Genomic DNA, 22,773 nt, shown 5'->3' on the forward strand with positions numbered 1-22,773 from the left:
GTTACAGGAGCCCAAGAAAACTAACACAAGGTATAAAATTCAGTCTAGATTCCTTTCACTGAGAGTAATGTTTAATTTTTATTCAGTTGCATGATGAAAAAATAGGTCTTCACAAATGTAGGTACTTCTGAAAGTTGATGGAATCTTGGTATAATAATTTTTATTTTTAGGGTAACCACACCTCAGATATTTGTAAAATTCGGATGCTCAATATTGTTTTTAGTACCACAATACTGTGCAGATAAATACCTTCCATTTGTAGCTCTTAATTCACATTCGCTATTAATTTAGAAAAGTGATGCTGGTTCTTATTCATAAAGTTTAAAATCAGAGAATGGTTTTGAAAATCAATCTTCAACTCTGCAATTTTGGGATTGTAGCTCCTGCCGTTACTTTTATTTTTGAAAGCCAATTTTAGCACAGGAGAGCGAGCCAGATAATTTCCTGCCAAATTTATTTCCTAAAGCCCCAATTTTGCTAAGAATGAGAAAATCAAATCATACATTTGTGTAACTATTTGTAATTGTTCTTGCCAAGAAATATTCAATGCATTTAGAGGAGACTGTGGTTTCAAAATGGCAGAGCAAAGAGAGATCTACCTTCTCTTAGAAATCACCTCAAAACAAAGAACAGAATGTAAAGTCCATCTTCAGCAAAACTAGAATACTGAACCATAATACACGGGGAAAGTTACCAAATCCCGTGAAAGACAAACGGGGTGTGGTGCTAAGAAGCCAAGAGGAGACACCTCTGACCAGAGATATTGGAGAAGGCCCAGTCCTCCAAATCAGGGGCCATGGCATGAGGCAAAACAATAATGCTTTGTTTGGAACGCTAGAATGGATTGCATTGACTGGTGGCAGGAAGTGCCCTAGACCCAGTTTGGCACCAGGGAAAAGCCAGGGAGGTGGGCTGAGAGATACCTCCAGACATGCCACGGACTGCATGAAGCAATCTCCCAGTGAGCCAGGCTGGCAGAGCAGAATCCTACATTGGTGGCAGCCTGCAGCTGCTGCCCTCTGCTGGCTGAGGAAGAATGCGCTCATCGCAGATACCGTGAACTGGGGGTAAATTTTGCGCCCTTCCAATTTAGGAAAAAGTCATCTCATTTAAACATAAGCAGTAATTTAAAAGTAACTGGCATAAGACATATGCCAAGTTAATATTTAAACAAAGGAGAGAAGGCACAGAAAAACAAAGCCATAACAGATGAAGGATGCTCATGAGAAAAAGACTGCCATGGAGCAAATGATGAATATGACCAAATATATCACAACAAAATTTTAAAAATACACATCTCTATAAAACAAGAGGTCAGAGATATGAGAGCTCAAGGAAAACTGTGCAAGGCAAAATCATAGAAGGAGACGAAACATGAGCTTGTAGAGATCAGAAAAGAAATGGAAGAGAAAAATAACCCTCCCCCAATGGAGAAAATCCTGCTGAGTCTCCTGTTCTGTGCTACTCTTTGTACGTACTATGTTGTGTTACCTAACTACGTTCAAGGAGAGCTGGACTCTCTGACTGTACACGTTGGTGTCTTTTTGATCAATCACCATCACCTTTTATGGAAACTGTAAGGAAGAATGGAAATAAATGAATTATGCATTCAAGTCATAAACAGAACAAAATCTAAGAAGAACAAAGTTAATCAAATTAAAAGCAAAAATTTATTTTAAAAAATCAGAATGGAATTAAATAAATGCAAGAGTCAGTTCTTTGTAAAAAAAAAAAAAGGGCAAATACATCAAATGTAGAACCATACTTGGGATATAATTATAGAAACCAAGAAAATTACAAGAATCAAATAAGAGATTATATAATTATATGCAAATATATTTGAAAACCTGGATGAAATGGAGCTGTTTTCTTTTTTCTGAGATAATACAAATGATCATAATGACCTCAGAAAGGATCCAGCCATCCCACTTTGGGGTGTATATCAGAAGGAAATAAAATCTGTATTGAAGAGATGGCTTTACTCCTATGTCATTGGATCATTATTCACGATAGCCAAGATATGGAAACAACCTAAGTATCTGCCAATGGATGAATGGATAAAGTGTGGGATATATGTATATATACAAGGGAAATGCTTTAACCATAAAAATGAAGGAAATCCTGCCATTTGCAACAACATGGATGAACCTGGAGGACAAGACACTAAGTTAAATAAGCCAGAGAGAAAAAGACAAATACTATGTGAGCTCACTTATCTGTGGAACCTAAAAATAAAGTCAGACTCATAGAAACAGAGAGTAGTATGTGGTTGCCAGGGGCTGGGGAGCAGGAGATGAGAGATGTGGGTCTAAGGGTGCAAACTTTCATTTATAAGATGAATAAGTTCTGGGGATGTAATGCACAGCCCGGTGATGATAGTTACTAGTACTGTATTGTATACATGATGCTAAGAAAGGAGACCTTAAGCCTTCTCATCAAACACACACACACATAAATGCTAACTATGCGAGGTGAGAGATGTGGTAATCAACTTGGTGGTAATCATTTCACAATATATATGTATACCAAATCTTATTACATTGTATACTTTAACTACATAGAATTTTATTTGTCAATTACACCTCAATAAAGTTGAAAAAATAAATTCAAAAGAGAGAACTACCTAAAGAATATATATGACAGGATCAGACTGCCTGACTTAAGAGTCAAGAATTACAGACGTCACAAGAGCCTCACCGTCCATGAGTATGACAGTCCAGGTACCATCAATTTGTCAGTCTCCTCTTGTGTTGCTTGACCTTTGCAAACTCTAAGGAAAGCAATCATAGGGTTTTCTGAGAGTTTGAAGGAGGAATAACTAAGACAAGGGGGCCAAAAGCATAAGCTCTTGATAAGGCAGAAAGGCATGAATAGTATAAGAGTCAAGAGAATGGGGAGTGGAAGAAGCCGGCCCAGAAGCAGACTAGAAAAGATGTGCATCAACAGAACTGAGAGTCATCCCACTGTGAGACTTCTTTAAACACAGTCCTTCTTTCTCCACCAGCTTTGATTACTCCATCCTTTTCCCCTTTTCATTAACTAAGTAAAAATTCACTCTGTTGGTACTTGTTAATTGTCTGGCCCTTCATCTGGGTAACCTCCTCCACAAGAATAAGGACCTCTTTTGTCCAACATTGTATACCCATCATATACTGGCTTTTATTGTGCCAGTCATTACATATTTACTTAATGAATGAATGGGGCAAGCTTGACATTTTGGAGTAGAAGTGGAGAACAATAAGGAACACGGCTGCAGAGACATGAATTCCTAGCCCAAGGAGGAAGATGTGCATGACGGAGGTACAACATCCTACTGGGAATGGAGCAACTATTATAGATTTAAAGGTAAGAGTCTTCTTGAGATACGGTAGAGAGAGTGTGCTGAGAGACTGCGTGGACAAGGCGGAAAGATAATCTACATCTCACAACATGATATATCACAGGGGAAAAAAGGTACGGTTCTAGGCCTTCCTTTAAAAAGTCAACTTCACGGGCTTCCCTGGTGGCGCAGTGGTTAAGAATCCACCTGCCAATGAAGGGGACATGGGTACGAGTGCTGGTCCGGGAAGATCCCACATGCCGTGGAGCATCTAAGCCCGTGCGCCACAACTACTGAGCCTGCGCTCTAGAGCCCGCCAGCCACAACTACTGAGCCCGTGTGCCACAGCTACTGAAGCCCACACGCCTAGAGCCCGTGCTCCGCAACAACAGAAGCCACCGCAATGAGAAGCCCACACACCACAGCAAAGAGTAGCCCCCGCTCGCCGCAACTAGAGAAAGCCCGCGCCCAGCAACAAAGACCCAACACAGCCAAAAATAAATAAATAAAATTAAATAAATTTATTTTAAAAAAAAGTCAACTTCACAAGCACTATCTGGAGAGATCTGGTTTAACCCAATATCACAAGGAAAGGGGAAAAAGACAGACTTTGAGATCTTGGTAAACAATAAGATCAAAATGAGTGACTAGGGCGTGCCCACCAAAATTCTTTTTTTTTTTTCCCACCAAAACTCTTATGGTGAGGTAGGCCTGTGCTGATGGGTTCTACAATTTCCAATGATGAAGGTGGCAGGCTTGAGTTGCTCCAGGCTGCCATACTATAGTATGACTTTCCTTTCTGAGTGCTACACTTGTATAGAGTTAAGCTTGAACGTATTCAGAAGAGAGGCCCCCAGGATGACAAAAACACCCAAAAGTAAGTTACGTGAGGAACAGTGAAAGGAACTGGGGCTACTTTGCTTAGAGAAGGAAAGACTCAAGAGAAGCATGAGAGCTGTCTTTGAGCAGCTGAAGGGTTGTCAAGTGTTGAGGAGGCTTTACTTCGGAATGACCTTGAGGGTAGAACTAGAACAAATAGGCAGAAGCTACAGGCTGACAGATTTCAGCTCAGTACAAGGGAGAACTCCGAGCTGTCAGAACTAAGTACGGGAGCTGGGAGAGCTGCCTTAGCAGTTAGGCAGCAACGTGTCACTCTGGGCGCTCTAGGCCGTGCAGCATGACGGCGGGCAGCCAGGCTGGACAGGACATCAAGGGCTGCACTGGACGCCAGACTAGCTGACTTCAAGTTCTCTCCCAATACCGAAATCCTGTGATTTCAGCTTCCGTGTTCCTTACGGGAATCACTTGAGATGAGTTACGTAAAAGTGCTTTGTAAACTCTAAAGTGTTTTACAAATACAAGGTATTATTACCAATTTTTCATCACCTTGGAGGATGTCAATTCTATCCCAATTGGCATTTTTTCTATATCTCTCTTATCTGTCTTCAAACTCATAATGATTTTTAATTTATAAATGCCAAACTTATCATACCAATAATTATGACTACTATTCCCTGTCTAGGATTTCAAATTTTCAAAATCCTTCATAAATAATAAATGGTTCTTCATCTTTTATAAACGAGGGATAGGCCTTATATTCAGTGTGCTAATCATGGGCCTGATCTTACTGTGTAAGAGGATAGAGGAGCTAAGTTCTCACATATCACTTAGGGGCAGAACTCATTATAATCAATAGCTCACCAAAATCTGTGTAACAAAAAAGTTCCCACATTAGTAAATAAACAATAAACAAACACATTAAGAAATAAACCTCAGTCTACCCTGATAGAATTTGACTTGGGTCCTTTATCCAGAGTGTCCTCTGGGAGTTTATCAACTTCCTGGCAATGAAAATAGCTGTTATTTGGTAGCATAGCTAACTTGTCACAAGGTATTTGGACTTGGAAAAAATTACTTGCCAGATAAGTGAAAGTCCCAATCCTCTTTTGGGTGTTCAAAATATTTTCTCCACCTGTTTATTCATACAGTGGAATATTACTGAGCCATAAAAATAAATGAAGTACTGATACATGCTGCAACATGGATGAACTTAAAAATATTATGCTAAATGAAAGAAGCCAGTCACAAAAGGCCACATATTATATGATTCCACTTATATGAAATGTCCAGAATAGGCAAATCTATAGAGACAGAAAGTAGATTAGTGGTTACCTAGGGTTTGGGTGGAAAGGGTGGGTGTGTGCTAATGGGTATGGTGTTTCTTTTTGGGGTCACTAAATGTTCTATAATAGATTATAGTAATGGTTGCACAACTCTGTACATATACTAAAAAAACACTGAATTGTGCATTTAAAACAGTGAACTTTATGTTATGTAAATTATATCTCAAAAAAGCTGTTAAAATATATAGTGTCTTGAATAAGAATAAACCAGTAAAATCAAATTTTCTTTAAAAATTAAATAAAATTTTCTTGTTTTTTAAAAAAACAAAACAACAAAAGAAAACCCCAAAATATTTTCTCCACCAAACTCCAATATCATCTCTAACAAGTAATGACTTGATAGCTTTGAAATATCATTTCTTTTCATTTTTGTCCATCCTTCTTGGGATTTAACAGAAAGTGACATAGGCAGAGGCAGGCTGAGAGAAAAAAAACTAGAACCAGGAAGAGAGCAAACTGGATAGAGACCGTCCTCAAAAGTGGTTACCTGGGCTTCCCTGGTGGCGCAGTGGTTGAGAATCCGCCTGCCAATGCAGGGGACACGGGTTCGAGCCCTGGTCTGGGAAGATCCCACATGCCGCGGAGCGGCTGGGCCCGTGAGCCACAATTGCTGAGCCTGCGCGTCTGGAGCCTGTGCTCCGCAACAAGAGAGGCCGCGACAGCGAGAGACCCGCGCGCCGCGATGAAGAGTGGCCCCCGCTTGCCACAACTGGAGAAGGCCCTCGCACAGAAACGAAAACCCAACACAGCCATAAATAAAAAAAAAATAAATTAAAAAAAAAAAAAAAAGTGGTTACCTAAGTTACTACAAAGCAACCCTCCCACCCGAACACATGTTCTCCAAACTGTTTATGTATTTTATTCTCTGACTTAAACCAAGAGCAGAAAAGGGATTCGGAGGCTGGAATTTATACAGGGTGTTAAAAGAGAAGGTAAGGCTCAGATAAGGAGAAATACAGAGAATTTTTGACACACTTCTCTTTGGATGCTAAGTATCGTTAAGAAGGAAACATTTTTAAAGGAAGCATTTAGTTTATACTCTGTCTTCAGTCTAATACTTTTTGTGTGTTTATATTGTGTTAGTGAGGTTTACCTTTTCATGTAGGTTATACTTCGTCCCATGAAGACGGTGTTTGTGAAGAAAGAACTACAGTATACTTTAATATACTATGATTACAACTCTCTAATGATGAGCCTTGGGGGAAACCCCTACACGTTTCTATGAAAAGTCAGGAAGAGGCAGGAATAAACGGGGTCACAAATCTTTGGCTCATCTCTTTGCACATCCCCTGCCCTCCTCATTCCATCTTTGTGGAAAGCTTGCTAAAAAAGTAAGGCAATGAGGCTGGTCTTCAGTGACCCAATTTATTGTGTGGTTTGCCTCATATTAAACTGTGCTCGAAGGACAAGCTCTGGATCCAACACTTGGACGGCAGTAGGTCTAACAGGGGCCTGCTAGTGTTGGATAGATGTTCACAACTTATTAGCATTAAGGAGGAGGAGATGAAAGGTCACCATATTCAATGTGTTCACTATGGTTACACTGATGCAGACACAAGTAAAATAAAGATATTCTTTTCACGGAGTAGAAGGTGGATCTTTGAGAAACCTGAGCTTCACCAATGACAAATTTCCTGTACCCCACGGCGAGGACATACCTTGATTCCCATAGCTGCCTTCTATTCCTGAGCCATCCCACGAGTCCACGGCACTGTCCACGCTGGGCACAGTGGAGGGGTACGTATCGGTGAGTTTGCCTGGCTTCTGTGCTGGAGACGGGTCCTCCACATCTCCCAGGTCACTCAGGTGGCTGGCAATGGGGAATTTCTTGGGACTTGACGCTGACTGGGCTTTAAAGACAGAAAAGGAGCTTAAGTACCAGAGAAAATTTAAATACAAAGATACGCCAACACTCCCTGGCTTGTATGTCCCTAGAAACAAACACGTAGACATTTGCGCATTCTTTAAGGGAAGGAAATGCACTGCAAATCCTTAATTGTGGCTTTCAACCCACTCACCATCTGTCTGCTTCTTAATTTTCAAGGTGACAGTCTCTCCTGCCATCTGTAACAAATGGATGGCTTCACTCAGAGGCTTCCCTTTCAAGCTGCTGCTATTGATGGCAAGGATTCGGTCTCCTATGTGGATCGCGCCAGTTCTGAAACGCCAAATAATAATAGGAAAGGTAGAAATTATCCCTGAATGCTACTGAATATAAACTCCCTGATATACTTTATTTATTCATAATAATAAAGACTTGGCAAGGGTCTCTAGAAGTCACTCCTTGCCTTCTCCTGAGCAATGTTACAAGATAACTGCGTCTGTTGTGAATTACTTTTTAGTTTCAAATAAAATCAGAAAAAATGTTTTAATTAGTATTTAAAATGGACTTGTGGGCTGTTTAAATTCCAAGAAAGCTGAGTCATTTGATAACCCTCTTAAAAATCCCAAGGAAACGAACAAAATGGGACAATCACAGTAGTGATGTTTAGCATGGAGCAGTCCTTCTTTCTACAGACTTAGAAGTGTTGAACACAATCAGTCAGTATCCCAGCTTACCGGAAGCAAGGCTTAGACACAAGACCCTGGTGTGGCAGGCCCCCGCCACCCCCCAGTGGTGATTCCAAGAATTGAAAAAGGCTGAACTCAGGAATCAGTTTGTTTTTTTTTTTTTCGCCGCACTGCGCGACTTGCAGGAACTCAGTTCCCCGACCAGGGATCGAACCTGTGTCCCCTGCAGTGGAAGCGTGGAGTCCTAACCACTGGACTGCCAGGGAATTGCCAGGAATCAATTTGAATCCAACTCTGTCACCTACCAGCTGTGTGACCTGGGCACCTTATTTTCACCTCTCTAGGTGTCAGTTTCCTCATCACTAGAATGGGGATAGTCATCTCACAGGGAAGCTCTGGGCTAAATAGGAAAACACATGTAAAAGGGCTTAACATCCTGCTTGAAATGTGGAAAAAGAAAATTAATTTATTGATCAATAGATAAACCTTTGATCTTTTCCCTTCTCGTCCCATTCTCACCCGATTCTGAACCAGCAGACTGGAATTTATGATTCTGATGTTCACCATATCTATCTTTGTTTGGAAGCACAGTATGGGGGAAGAGCAGACTCACAGCAGTCAAACTCAGGAAAGGTTTAAACACTCAGATCTCTCCACCTGGGTTGAAGGGTGTAGAGTGGGAATCCCATGTGCTAGCCTCTGAGGTGCTGGCTCACTTGAAATATCCTGAGTGAAGGAAGCTCAGCTCACAGCCTGCTTGTGACTGAGTGGTCCGGCCCCAGGTTGCTTTGGGGTCAGTGGGCAGCGGTGCTGGGCAGCAGCAACCGGGGCAACGGAGGTGACACGGGGTCACACAGATGATGAGGGGCTGCCTAACAAGTCTACCGATGCATCTACTCTCAAGGAATTTTTTTTTTTCCTAAAAAAAAAAAAAAAAAGAGATCAATTCATTCTTCCATAAAGAGTCTCTGGGGCGTGCCCTGGCGGTCCAGTGGTTAGGACTCGGTGCTTTCACTAACGTGGCCTGGGTTCAATCCCTGGTCGGGGAACTAAGATCCCACAACTGTGCGACGGCACAGCCAAAAAAAACCAAAAACAAACAACAGTCTCCAGTTTATGAAAGAGCCATGCTGTAAGCCATAGAACACTTGACCAGGAGGTTGCTGAATCAGATCAATATTAATCTTTTCCTCATTGTCTAACAGAGAAACCTAGGACAGGGGGACACCTGAAGGATACCGTATCATAGGTGTCTCTGTTAATATCAGAATACGAAATTCCAACAGGGCAGCCTTTTTTGAGCTGCCTTGGTGCCCTCACCTGACAGATGAGGATGTTGGATGAGCTGATTTCTAAGGCACCTTGCAGCTCCAAAATTCTGTGATGCTATATCTCTGTTTTGCAAACCAGTGTCTTCAAGTGTCAGCATGAACAGTGTGTGTGCACTCCTGAGCTAGGTTACTGGAGGACAGATAGGGTTATGGGGTTTGGAATATGTCCTACAACATGTCTTGGAAAGAAATACAGTATAATGGGGGTGGGGTGCATGCCAATGGAAACAAATTGCCAAAGGAACAAATGGGCATTCCAAATTTCAAGATGTTATTAAGTCACTGCACTGCTTCCTGAAATCTTTGAAGACGAAGCTTCTGTCATCCTCTCAGCAGCCAAGCCCGGTACCTGTCAGGTAACAGAGGCTCAGGAAATGTTTGCTGAATTGGATTGGACAAACCTTTTAACCTCCTTGAACTTTACTCTCCTCCTCTCAAAATGGACACAATATAAATTTACCTCTAGTCAATTGTGGTCAGTTTACACATTTCTGGAGACTAATATCAATGCTAAGCCCAGGACACTTTTAACTGCCTATACCATGCCCTTCAAAATCAAGTCAGAGCTCTGCCTGAGAGTTCTCAAGCTCTAAAATCAATCCTTTGTGCAGAGCTGAAAAAGTCAACAGATAACCAAGCAGGAGAGGGGAGCATGTTTTATGTGGCTGTGAGGAAGGAAACCCATTTCAGACAGGTAATTGTAGCAGCTGCTTCGAATGTTACCTTTCAGCTAACCCTCCTTTAGTGAGGCTTGAAATGATTATAGGATCAAAAGGCTCTTCAGTTCCTGAAATCGTGATGCCAAGGGGCCCCCCATAGCGCTTCAGCTCCACGGTGTAAATAATTGCTCCGGAACTTTCTTGCTCATCTGCAATAAATGCCAACGAGTCGTAATTGGTTTCTTCGGAAGAAGCAGAGTAAAAAGACACATATTTTCATACATAAAATAAGAAATTCCAAACATCATCATCGAAGCACTGGGTCTCAGAAAATAATTATTTGGGGAAGTAGCATTTCCTTAGTAGGATATACCATTCTAATACAGGGATGTCATTCTCATCAGTGTCAGGGAAGGGGTTCTCTTGATGGATGACTTATGTTTTAAATCTGTGAGCGAGCTACCCAGCCGGCACTGCGGGCCCTTTAGACAATGTCCCTGCCTAGCACAGTGCTTGCCCAGCATTTTGTGAGTGTGCCACGAATATCCGTGGACTGAACACACCGCTGAGGAGGCGATATGGGTGGACAGAGTCACGCCGTAGACAAAGAGACTGGGCTCTGCAATTCCTATTTGCAGGCTTTACAAGCAAGCTAACTCTCAGTATAGAGAAGTTGATTTAACTCATGGTTGGAGCAAACTTTAATATATGCATGGTTAAGTGGGGCTTGGAAATCTGGAATCCCTTAGCTATTATTCCACTGTGTCTTAAAGTGTGAATCTTATTCACAAAATCTGTGAATCTTATTCACAAATACACAGATAGTAAAACAGATGCTTGAATGATTCTCTCTCTACTGTTCTTGAGACTAGGAGCCATGTAAGTTACATTTCAGTAACATATGCCAGGTTGCCACACTCTCGTGAGCTAAGTTTCACCAATTAACGTTCTTATGAAGGAAAACATTTGTGAGTGTGGTCTGCCTAAAGCATTGGCTTGAAAGATGTCATGGGACACCTTTCACATGGTTGGGTATTTTGACTGCATCAAGGTTGCAAATATGAAGTCTCAGAATTCAAAGGGTTTTATTTGCTTATGACATGCTGAAAGTTCTTGAGCATTTCTTGCTTTATTCCTTGGGCCTGGGAGCTGTGAGTGGTTAAGGAGTTGTTCATTGCTGTACCTAAGGATACAATGAAATGGTCCAGTAGATACTTGAACAAAACAGTCAGCTTTTATAGTCAGGCTGTATCCTGGAGAAGCATTAATACAGTCACATTTCTGCAATGAGCAGCTGTTCATTTATGATATGACACCCTAAACTAAGGAGGAATAGAAAAGCTTGAATTAACAATTCAATTATCTGTGTGTGCGGTGAAGAATTATAATGAATATAAAATGAAATGTCTATAGAGAAATGTAGGAAGCGATGTGTCCTTTCCTGCCAGCACTTACTTCACTTCTGGCCACGGATTGGGAGCTCTGGGACGTACCCATTGCCTCCACTCCCTCAGTGGAGGAAGAAGAAGCTCCATACATAGAGAATAAAGACCATCTACCACACACTGGAATGCTTAAATCAACATCCTAGGGTATAAACATCTTCCACATTAGACTCAAGTTTATACTGGCAGCTGAGAATCCTCCACATCAAGGCTTCAACGGCTCTGTTTCATGGTTTACACACTTCATCCAGGGTTCTACTTTAGTTGTGGCCAACAGGCTGGTGATGGGCTGCCAAGCAGCTGCTGAGAGAAGCACCAGGATGCAGAGTAACCAAAAATGGAGGGACAGTCAAAAGTCTAACTTTTTCTACACTGTGATATATCATCACCTGTCAGAGCTGGCTTTGACATAAATGAATAGGGTATTACTGGATAGATTACACGTATTTTGCAGTCTGTGCCACCAACTATATTCTGCATAAAATTCTAGGTGAGTCATTTGATTAGTAAACCTTGATATAGTTAAGTGTTAGTTACTGTTGGGCACTCTGCTGGCCATTCAGCGTGGGTGTGTGTGCCAGTGGGAAGACCCTGCCCTTTTATTGCCCTTCCCCCTTACAGGGCAAGTGCGAGCACTGCCTTGTCAATGGGCACCAGGCATTCTGGATGTGGCCATCAGCTCTTTATGGGAGTTGTGGGAAATGGTAGTTACCAAGTACATGGAACCCAGCTGCCCAGAACCCAGGAACCTGTGGGAAGCTTCAGGTGAAACTTTAGTCTAGATGAAAACAACCACTGGCCCATAGGAAGGTGAGCTGGGGTGCAGTCCCATTCACCAGGAGAAAGGGGAGAAATTGGTTCCAGCTAGCTCATTCTTCAGGTAACCCAGAGTGAGTGCCCTGTGTTATTTCTGGACAGTTTTGCAACTTGCATCTAAGATGACAAAATAACGCCAGAAATGGAGTAAACCGGTTTAGGATGGTTTCAGGCCACTTTATGTAGGAACATTTTAAATTAGGCAGCTGAGGCGTCACAATAACAAAAGGCAATTGTTAGGGACTCAATGAGTTTAAATAGTGGTGAGATGCAAATCAAGAAAACGGCTGTATATTAATGAAGAAGTGATGCTATATTTAGATTATGACAAAAATGTAGTTGATTTCTGATTCCTTCAACAAATAAAGAACTTGGAAACAAAAACCAGAATGGGTAAATTTAAGAGACATTACAACCAAAAGCAATGAATACTTCTTTTTGGATCCTAATTCAAACCAACTGTTTTTTAAAAACCTGTCTATCTACCCATGTATATGAAAATCAGGGAGATGGGAACATTGAGTACATATTTGAGGAGATTAAGAATTATTGCTAATATTTTGGGGCTTTCCTGGTGGCACAGTTAAGAATCTGCCTGCCAATGCAGGGGACACGGATTTGAGCCGTGGTCCAGGAAGATCCCACATGCCGCAGAGCAACTAGGCCCACGCGCCACAACTACTGAGCCTGCGCTCTGGAGCCCGTGAGCCACAACTACTGAAGCCCACGCACCTAGAGCCTGTGCTCCGCAACAAGAGAAGCCACCGCAATGAGAAGCCCGCGCACCGCAGAGAGGAGTAGCCCCGGCGCGCCGCAATTAGAGAAAGCCCGTGCACAGCAACGAAAACCCAACGCAGCCAAAAATAAATAAACAAATAAGTAAATAAATTTAAAAAAAAGAATTATTGCTAATATTTAAAATTGTGACGATATTTAGTTATGTATTTTAGAAGTCTCTTATAAGAGTATTGTTTAGGGATACATTAATAATGTTTGCAAGATGCAATGATATGATGTCTGGAATTTCTTCAGAATAATTCAGTGTGTGGGTGGGGTGCAGAAATTAGGGTGGGAGTAGATCTGAAGCAAGACTGATTCTAAGTTGCTAACTGTTTTTTTTTTTTTTTTTTAATTTTTTTTTTTGTTTGCTAGCTTCCATGTGATTTTAATTACTTAATTTATTTATTTATGGCTGTGTTGGGTCTTCGTTTCTGTGCGAGGGCTTTCTCTAGTTGCGGCGAGCGGGGGCCACTCTTTATCGCGGTGCGCGGGCCTCTCACTATCGTGGCCTCTCGTTGCGGAGCACAGGCTCCAGACGCGCAGGCTCAGTAGTTGTGGCTCACGGGCCTAGTTGCTTCGCGGCATGTGGGATCTTCCCAGACCAGGGCTCGAACCCGTGTCCCCTGCATTGGCAGGCAGATTCTCAACCACTGCGCCACCAGGGAAGCCCAAAGTTGCTAACTGTTGATGCTAGATGATGTAGGCTGGTTCATTACACCATCTTTCTCTATTTTTAAATATATTTTCATAGTAATTTTTTAAAAAGAAAAAACATTAATTCCCTTAGAAAACCCTTTGTGGATGCCTTGAGTAAAGAGACATTTCATTAGTTTGGCTTCCTTACTCTCTTAGCTGATGATGGCTGCCTGTACACTGTCTCGTCCAGACCCTATGACCCATCTGCCCACCAGGCAGGCTTCCCAGAGCATCCTACTGCCATGTGCTCTTGAGGAGGCCCCATCTCAGCTCTGCCCAGTTGTTCACAGCAATGGTCTCTTCCTAAATTGTTTTCCTACTTCGGATCCAGACTTTGTCCCTCTCTCCCACATCTATTTTCACCAGTCCTGCCAACACTGAATTCCCTCTCTTTTCTTCCCAGAATATTCTGAAAGCATAAATCTGAATATGTTCCTCTCTTCCTTGAAGCTTTCCGTTAGGTCCCAGATTTCTGAAGAATAAAGCGCAACCCCTTGGCATGAACAGGGCTGGAGCCTCTGTCTTCCACCATCTTTTCCATCCCAATCCAATCTAATTCTCTCCCCACTGAATGACCTGTGGTCCATTTAAAAACACTTTGCACGCATCTTTAACCTGGCACGTGTTACTCCCTGGAAGCAGACGTCTTTCCTCCCCCGGAGAATTTCTACTCTTACTTTAGAACTTGGCTCAGATGTCTTATATTTCTGGAAGCCTTCCTGGCTCCTCAGCTGAGACTATAGACCTTTCCTATGAGATCCTACAGCTCCTGTGTATTTTTCTAGTGTTTCTCAACTTCTTTTTAAAAAAATTATTGCCTCCTCTCCTCCCATCAAGGAGAAAAATTAGATTTAAATTCTCCCTAATGAGAGAAATTAAATACGAGGGAATAAGAGTCAGTCGGGTAGGGTTGAGCTTTGGAGGGTCACAAACTACTGTAACGTAATATCTAAGATTCTTGGCTCCCTGAGAACCAAATTTTATTTTTTTTTTAATTGAAGTGGAGTTGATTTACAATGTTGTGTTAGTTTCAGGTGTACAGCAAAGTGATTCAGTTATACATACATATGTATCTATTTTTTTCAGATTCTTTTCCCTTATACCTGAGAACCAATTTTTGCCCCCATCGGGAATGCATGGTCTACTATATGCTTTTCGCTCTATGTGTCTCCTTAATTAGAACAGGATCACCTTGAAAATTAAGATTTTTTATATTCACATGCCCAGAGCCTAGAACTATGCCTGGCACCAAGGAGACTCCAGTAAATGCCTAAACAAATGAGCGAAAGGACAAATGCCTGTTAGCAGGCAGTCACAGTCACTGGTTCCTAGCTTTGTGAGTCACCCTTCCGGCTACTCCAAGGTCTAGATTCCTTCTCCAAGGTGATGCAGACCCAATCAGGCTCATTCAGAGAGTGAGAATAAAGCTTGGGCTGCCTGAGTTAGCTGCAGGCTGCACTTCCAAATCCATCTGCCTTCTCAGGCGTTGGCCCAACTGGCAGCTGTAAGGCCCTGCAGCTTGGGAGGAAGGTGATAACTGCCATTTACGCTCAGACCATTTTGGAGGTGGAAGCACTCCAAGACGCTCTCTCCTTGAGGCTGGTCCAGCTTAGAAAGGAGCAACTGGAGTGTTGAAGCAGAACAGAAACTTTCTGAGAAGGAAGAATGCAGGATCACCAGGAAGTTGCAAAGTGAGCCTAAACAGATCTTAATGATATTATAAACAGCTTCTATATCACAACAGAAGGTTTACCGCTATTAGCAGAAGAGATGAAAGGGGGCCAGCCAACTTGTTTGTTCTGCTCAGCTCTAGTTAAGGAAATTAATGGGATCACGGAACAGATGCAAAATTGCAGCATTACTCATCTGCAATGTTATTTTCAGGCTTCTTGAGTGCCGCCTGTTTAACAAAATGAACGCTATCTGGCTTGAATCCATAATGGCAGCTGGATTTGGGAGGTTTGAATTTGGGAGACGGTCTTTGGAATGCATAAATGTACAGGTCAATCAAAGTTCACTTCAACTAAAAGTGATGGAATTCATTCCACAGAGTATGGCTACATTTCTTGGAGGTGGACAGACCTGAGAAAATGAACCATTTAGAACAATACTCTCTATGACTGCCTTACTGTTGTGCCAGTAAGGCCAACCTTACTGGCCTTACCAAAGTCATGTTCCAAGGAGTTGCTGAGTGTTTAAGAGTAGAATTTGAATTTCCTTATGTAAGTGATCATTTATAAGTCTCCAAATTAGGTTGCCTTGTGACAGTGTTTCTTCTAGTGTAGTTCTGGGATGAGAAATTTTAGCAGTATCTGAGAACTTGTCAGAAATACCAATTCTCAGCTCTACCCCAGACCCGTAGGAATCTGAAACTCTGGAGGAAGGGCCCAGTCACCAGTGTTTTAACAAGCCCTCTGGGTGACTGTGATGCTGACTAGAGTTTGAAAATCATTACTACTTTGAGATAAAGCAGAAAAAAGGGAAGAGTACTTAAAAAAAAAAAAAATCTATCAGAGTTTCTTCTTGCAGCCAGACTCTTGCCAAAACAACCCCTACCACTGCTCTTCACATAGCCAGGATCATTCTTGGTTGCTTTGATGGGGCATTTCTGCTACTTCAACCTAGATTTGAGGGGAAAAAAGCTGCTGCAAATTACTTAGCCGGCTTAACACTGATGAAGTGAAAAAAATAAATAAATAAAATGAAAGCCCAAATCTTTGAAGGGCAGATTTAACTGGTACTAATAAGGCTATATTTGCGTAAGACTCTATCTGAAATTGTGAAAAGGTAATTTGCTTCAGATGGGACAAGTTGCAGCCTGGAAATGTTTCTCGACGCAGATTAGAGCCGGTGAAGGGAAAATACTGAATTTTTAGTCTTTACAAACATGCTACGTATTAGAAGTGAGGTACTCTAAATCAAGAGAGAGGTCATTAGCGTCTGTATATTTGACTGGCACAAAGGCAGTGATACAAAGCGGACCCTTAGAAATTATTTGGGACAGATTTGGAAGCTTACACGTATTTCTTCCCACAATTCCCCCAAATTCTCTCCTTTGCTTCAGGGTTCTTTCTCAGATCTCCAAACTCTCCCCTCTTCAGCTACACTGGATCTAGATGCAGTCAAGGCAATAGATCTTATTTCAAGCAATAGATATTTGCATCTCTGAGGGCCTGGGGATTAGGTAACCGTCAGGGTTCTAGAGGCTTGGACCCAGACAAGCACCGATTGGCTCTACTCGATTTATGTTCCCGTGGTAATGAAAGATGACAGATGTAAAAGCTCCTCTAGAGAGAATGGCCACTGAATATGGGGGCAGGGGGTTTCCCTACAATCCCAGGTGTTCCAAAAGATTTGGCCATAGTAAAATAAAGCTAAAATTAATTTTTAAAGCATCCTTATAATGGCTGTTGATAGTCCGCATTCACTGGGCCTTACTTGGTGCCATTCATTATCGCTGAGTGCTTAAATATCAATATATATTGCCTCCTTTGACCCTTAAAACTGCCATGTGCAGGACGCATTCAATGGACATTGTGGATGAGGACACTGGTGCCCAGAGAAGCTAATTTTCCCAAGTTTCCCAGCTTGTCAGTTGTGAAGTCAGTCTAGTGTTCTTAGTCATTTTAATTTACTGCTTCCCCCAGCCAGCGCTAGAAACAGAGTCAATGCAGACTCTCTTGGATGCCTCTTCATTACTTCAGTAAGTGACTGCAACCCGTGATCACAGACCAAATACCCTGGCCTCGTTCCCCTGCTTTTTGTCTTTTAATGGCTCCTCATTGGCTTCTGGGGTAAAGTTCAAATTTTTTAACATAGTTAGAAGGACCATAATGATCTGGCTTCAGTGTATCCATCTATTCACCCACTACTGAGTCCTCACACAAACTTTCTGCTTCAGCTATATCTGCTACTAGGATGTGCCACTCTCTCTGACTTCCTGTGGCTCATACTCTTCCTCTGGTTAATTTTAACAACGCCTCCCAAATACTTTCAAGACCAAGGCTGTTAGAAGCATTTCCTTGAGCTCCCCAGTCTCAAATGGGTGCCTTCACGTTCTCTTAACGTTTTGTGCACACACCTAGAACATTCATCATACTGTTGATTATTTTCTTCCGTTTCTCCTATAACATGGTGACTGATTTAAGGGCAGATACTGTGTCCTTTTTAATCTAAAAACTGGCAGTCCCTAGTACCTTATGGACACTAAATCAATGCTGATGGCATGACTGAATGAAAAACAAAGACTTTAACAACATTTGAGAATAGTTCTACCATCTCCTTTAAAGTACAAGGCAGAGCAATAAAATTATTGCAGCTGGAAGACAGGCTTACATTTTGAAGCAACATCTGTTAAACTCAACTGCAGTATTACTAGCTTAGGAAACCAAGTTATTATATCAAGTATGGTTATAACCTTTCTGTAACTCATCAGAGAACCAAGGATGGAGAGGAGCAGACACTTAAGGAAAGAACTGGAAGACTCCTGAAGTCCAGAAAGTCCAATATTAGTATAAGCAATATTTTAGGGAGTGAAGAATATATACTGAGTGTTACCATTCTAAAATAGAGCGACAAAGGATGGCAACAATTTAAATCACCAGCTTAATTTCAGATTAAGCAAGGTATCAAACTTCCAAAATCAGTGACCGTTGTCATGAATAATGCTTATTTCCCACTCATTTATATCTTGACCAAGGATCAGAACGAATGTGGGAAAAGGCGTTTCAGGATGTAATAATAATAAAAATAGTTCCCAGTTATTGAATACCGATTGTGCCAGGAAATCTCTCTCTCAACAAGCTACAACAGCTCCCAGAGGTGGGTATTATTTTGTGCACATTACTGAAAATGGAACTGAATCTCAGGCAGGTTAAGTAACTTGCCCAAACTGACACAGCTCAAATGTGGTAGAGCTGGATTTAAAAGCGTGTGCTCTTTATGTCTACATAGTTGGCCTTGAACTGGTCTATATCCAGGTTTTACATTTTGAATAATCCCTTCCCCTTGCTTTGCTCTGAGTAAAAAAGGATTCAGTTACTCAAATTATACTTATATTCTCATGGGGGAAGAGGATACAGAAACACTCAAATTCTTCCAAATCGATGATCAGATGATAATTTTCAAATAATGGTCTGTTATAAAAATGTGCAGCTAAGTGGGTGTATATTTTAGTATGACAACTTGAGAAAATTTGGTTTGGGTAAATATGTCTCCTGCACCTATATTTACAGTTTTATTTTGGGTAGGTGCATGGTTTTCAATGGAAGGATTTAGGATTTTAAAAATTGGACCTCTTAAAATTAGAAAAAAAAAAACCTAACAAGCATGATCATTACCATAGTCTTAGGCATAGGGATTGTAGGGGGAAGGGTCTAAAGGGGAAAAATGAGCCAAAGGAAAGAAGCAACTGAAAGTAAGATCTGGCTCTCCAAGTGCTCAGTTGTTGTTTCTGAAACTCCTCCCAGCGTGTCTGCACAGCCTGGCTTTGGCATTGGGAACACCGCCAGTCACAAGCACCATACATATTCATCTCTGGCTTGGCTCCTTCACTCTGCAAGGAAGGTAGCTGAGATCTGCTTAGCTTGGCAAATCATGCAAAATGGGTTTCTCCACAGGGCTTTGCCTCTTCACTAGGACAGAACCCAGTCTGCTGCTGGAGGCTTTATCCTTCTTTATAAATAAATCCCCCAAAGAAAATGCCATTGAGGCATGCTTGTTAGGAGATAAGTGCAAATGTTGGTGTGGAAAATCAGTTGCTTGGGAAATAACTAGTAGAAATCTATGCATATTTTCAAACATTCATTATAAAATATACTTGGATGTAATCATCTTTACCAGCTGTACTGATGGATGTAACTACCAACTTGTTTTGACTTTGAATAGGAATCATAAACACAAGGCGTGACATGACCAGGAACTCTGGATCTAGAGGATTAGATTCCAGGAGATTCCAGGACATTGGTAACTGGTCATTATTGGTTGGGATGAAACTATATTCAGTAGAAACTCTCTTAACCAATCTCCCTTTAACCAATTTACTGGATTAATTGTGACTCTCCATCCTCTTTGTAAAATATACTGACCAATGCCACTGAATGTTCCAGAATAATAGGTTTCCCTCTGTAGTACCCCGTGTACCTCTGTTCCTGCTACCAATTGAGTCAAAAGCTTAAAAGTTTAGAGTCAATTATGATTATTCCCAATCCTGTTTATGCCAGTTTTACTTGTTATTGTAACTATGTAATTTAATATATCTTACATAACCTATGAAATATGAGTTTATTGGATCTATGAAAAAATCAAATGCTTTGGAAAGATTCAATAAGGGGGATTATTAGGCAAAAATCAACAGTTAATTACATAGAGGAAAAACTTGAAAACATTGGGGAAATAAAAATCTAGATGGAGTAAGCATTCAGATTGCTTTAAATTCTTTAAATTCTCACTGCATTAAAGCAAAACAACACACAAAAACCAAACCTGGAAATCATAAACTGTATATTATGGGTATGACTTAGGCAAACAAGTCAAAAGACTTGTAATTACAATCAGCAGAAAGTGTTGGCTTCACCTGTAAGATTGGTAAATTTTTAAATTAAATGTTTATGTTATAGATATATGTCACTTTCTATAAATCCCCACATTAGTTGACTCTTTCAGTTCATGAACTTTTTTCAATTAGCTTGGGTTCTTATCAAAATCAGATAAAAGGGCGTATGCTGCGGGGCTACTCAGATTGGTGGGTCTTGGCCCAGCATCACGATGAAGTTTGCTAGAAATGACAGTCTCAGGCCCCACCTGGGGTGAGCGCTCAGGAACTGTGTTTTAACGAGCTCTTCAGGTGATTCTGAGGCCTTCTCAAGTTTGAGAAGCACCGCTCTCCTGTATTCGCACATTACTGGAAGCACTAACAATGGATATAGTCCTTTTAGAAAGCAACATGGTACAAGACTCATCAGAAATCATAAAAATTCCCTTTTTATTTTGACTCAGTCACCCTACTTTTAGGAATATTTCCTAAGGAAATAATTCAAAAGAAGAAAAGTTGAATAAAGATATCTATGCATAAAAATATCTGTTATTGTGCCATCTACAGTAATAAAACAACTGGGAGCAATCTAAGTAAGAAGAAAAGAATGGTAAATAAATTACTGGCAGTAAATTAAAATGATAGCTATTAAGGGTTTGTAAAATGGTAACATGTTTATAAAGCTAAGGAAAAAAGAGAACACGCACTGTGGTTATAATTACGTAATATAATATCAACTAGAAAATGACCAGTTCTATTGTATTAGGGTGGTATCAGGTGATGATTTAGTTTTCATCTTTTATTTATTTATTTATTTGGCTGCGTTGGGTCTTCGTTGCTGTGCACGAGCTTTCTCTAGTTGCAACGAGTGGGGGCTACGCTTTGTTGTGGTGTGCGGGCTTCTCATTGCGGTGGCTTCTCTTTGTTCTGGAGCACAGGCTCCAGGCACATGGGCTGCAGTAGTTGTGGCACGCAGGCTCAGTAGTTGTGGCACACGGGCTTAGTTGCTCTGCGGCATATGGGATCTTCCTGGATCAGGGCTTGAACCCGTGTCCCCTGCATTGGCAGGCGGATTCTTAACCACTGTGCCACCAGGGAAGTCCCTAGTTTTCATCTTTAAAGTTATTTTAATATAGCTATAATGTTTATATAATGAAAATATCTTAATTATATCATTTAAAAGCATCATTATTTAAAATTCATACTACACTCTCAACGCCCAATTTAAAGACCCTCTTAACTACAAAAAACACTGCTGCAATGTCACTAGCCAGCTGTTGTATGTAAAACACCAAGATCTAATATCTTTGGTGACAGACGGGCAGTTAGAGAAATCAGTCTTAACTAAGGAGGTTATCAATACCTGAATTATCTTCATCTTTGCGGATTTTCAGCTTCACCAAGTCTTCACACTGCTGGAGGATCTGAACTGCATCTTCCATGGAACAGTTGTCCAGCCTGATGTTATCTATGGCAAGTAATTTATCCCCAAGTTCCAGGGTTCCCGTTCTGATAGTAAAGGCATAGCAAATGCATGATTAATGATGAGCACTTAACCAGGCCATTTAAGAGGCATTTAGCACAAAGCAGCATTATGGTAGTCTTTAGAAGAAATAAGATTCTTCAACTTTTAAAATTGCATTTTATTGACAAATCCCCTTTTTCCAGTCTTAATTTGGATGGCTGCCGTGACATTAAATTGCAGAGTACTAAAAAACATTTTTCTTCTGCTTTCTTCAATTAGACCAGGACAACCATATAAGCGTCGCTCAGGAATTCTAAGGTTTCCAGGAAGTGGGGTAATGGGCCCAGGTTTACACAGCCCGGGTGTCCTTATGCTTCTCCAGATTGTTGCACCACTTTTGGTCCTTGGCAGTCCAGATACTCAGAGAGGATACAGGGAGTGAGGCGAGTCAAGGTGGGATGGACTCAGGGGAGGTCTGAGTCCTGGTGTCTCTGCTATTTCCACCTGCACTGGGGAGCCCACTATTGCTGCAGTAGGGAGAAAAGGTGAATTGGATGCTACCTATCTGGAAGGTGGCCATTGAGAGTCTAATACTGGTTGTATTCAGGTCTTGAAAGTTTTTAAAGGTCCATGATGAAATGAGAAAAACAATGAGAAGGTATATGTGCTTGCAGGTGCTTCTGTATGTATATGCACACATATCTGTAAGGAAGGTTATGTTTTGGTAAGAACCATCCTTTATGCATTATGTCTGTGACCGAGATGGCTAATTGCTTCCCAGAATCCATTCTCCCTTCCTTCTTCTGGGTCATCCCCTAAAGATACACACCCCAGACTCTCTCTGCATCACCCCACCTCCCTTCTATGGCTGGAAAATCACAATGACTGGAGAAGCTGGAGAGGACGGCAGAGCTGCCTCTCCAGCCCTGTGTTGCCTGTCTACCTCCCAACTGCTGTATGAGAGACAAACTTCCGTCTTGTTGGATCCACTCCGTTTATGTCTCCTTGTCACAGTATCTGAGCCTATACCTATATA

At 41.4% G+C, this 22,773-nt stretch overlaps 1 protein-coding gene across 3 annotated transcripts in view; it reads right to left on the minus strand.

Moving 5' to 3' along the window:
* The window catches only part of GRIP1 (glutamate receptor interacting protein 1), a 720,504-nt gene that overhangs the window by 39,216 nt on the left and 658,515 nt on the right, over window positions 1–22,773 (minus strand). For all 3 annotated transcript variants that reach the window (XM_036867337.1, XM_036867336.1, XM_036867335.1), the window contains 4 exons: window positions 21,636–21,781; window positions 10,068–10,212; window positions 7,521–7,660; window positions 7,161–7,352 (listed from right to left, as the gene is read on the minus strand). In XM_036867337.1, the coding sequence (XP_036723232.1) occupies window positions 7,161–7,352; window positions 7,521–7,660; window positions 10,068–10,212; window positions 21,636–21,781 (623 nt within the window). The remainder of the gene's footprint in view (window positions 1–7,160; window positions 7,353–7,520; window positions 7,661–10,067; window positions 10,213–21,635; window positions 21,782–22,773) is intronic.

The sequence above is a fragment of the Balaenoptera musculus genome, chromosome 10 (genome assembly GCF_009873245.2).
Source record: "Balaenoptera musculus isolate JJ_BM4_2016_0621 chromosome 10, mBalMus1.pri.v3, whole genome shotgun sequence".
NCBI lineage: Eukaryota > Metazoa > Chordata > Mammalia > Artiodactyla > Balaenopteridae > Balaenoptera > Balaenoptera musculus.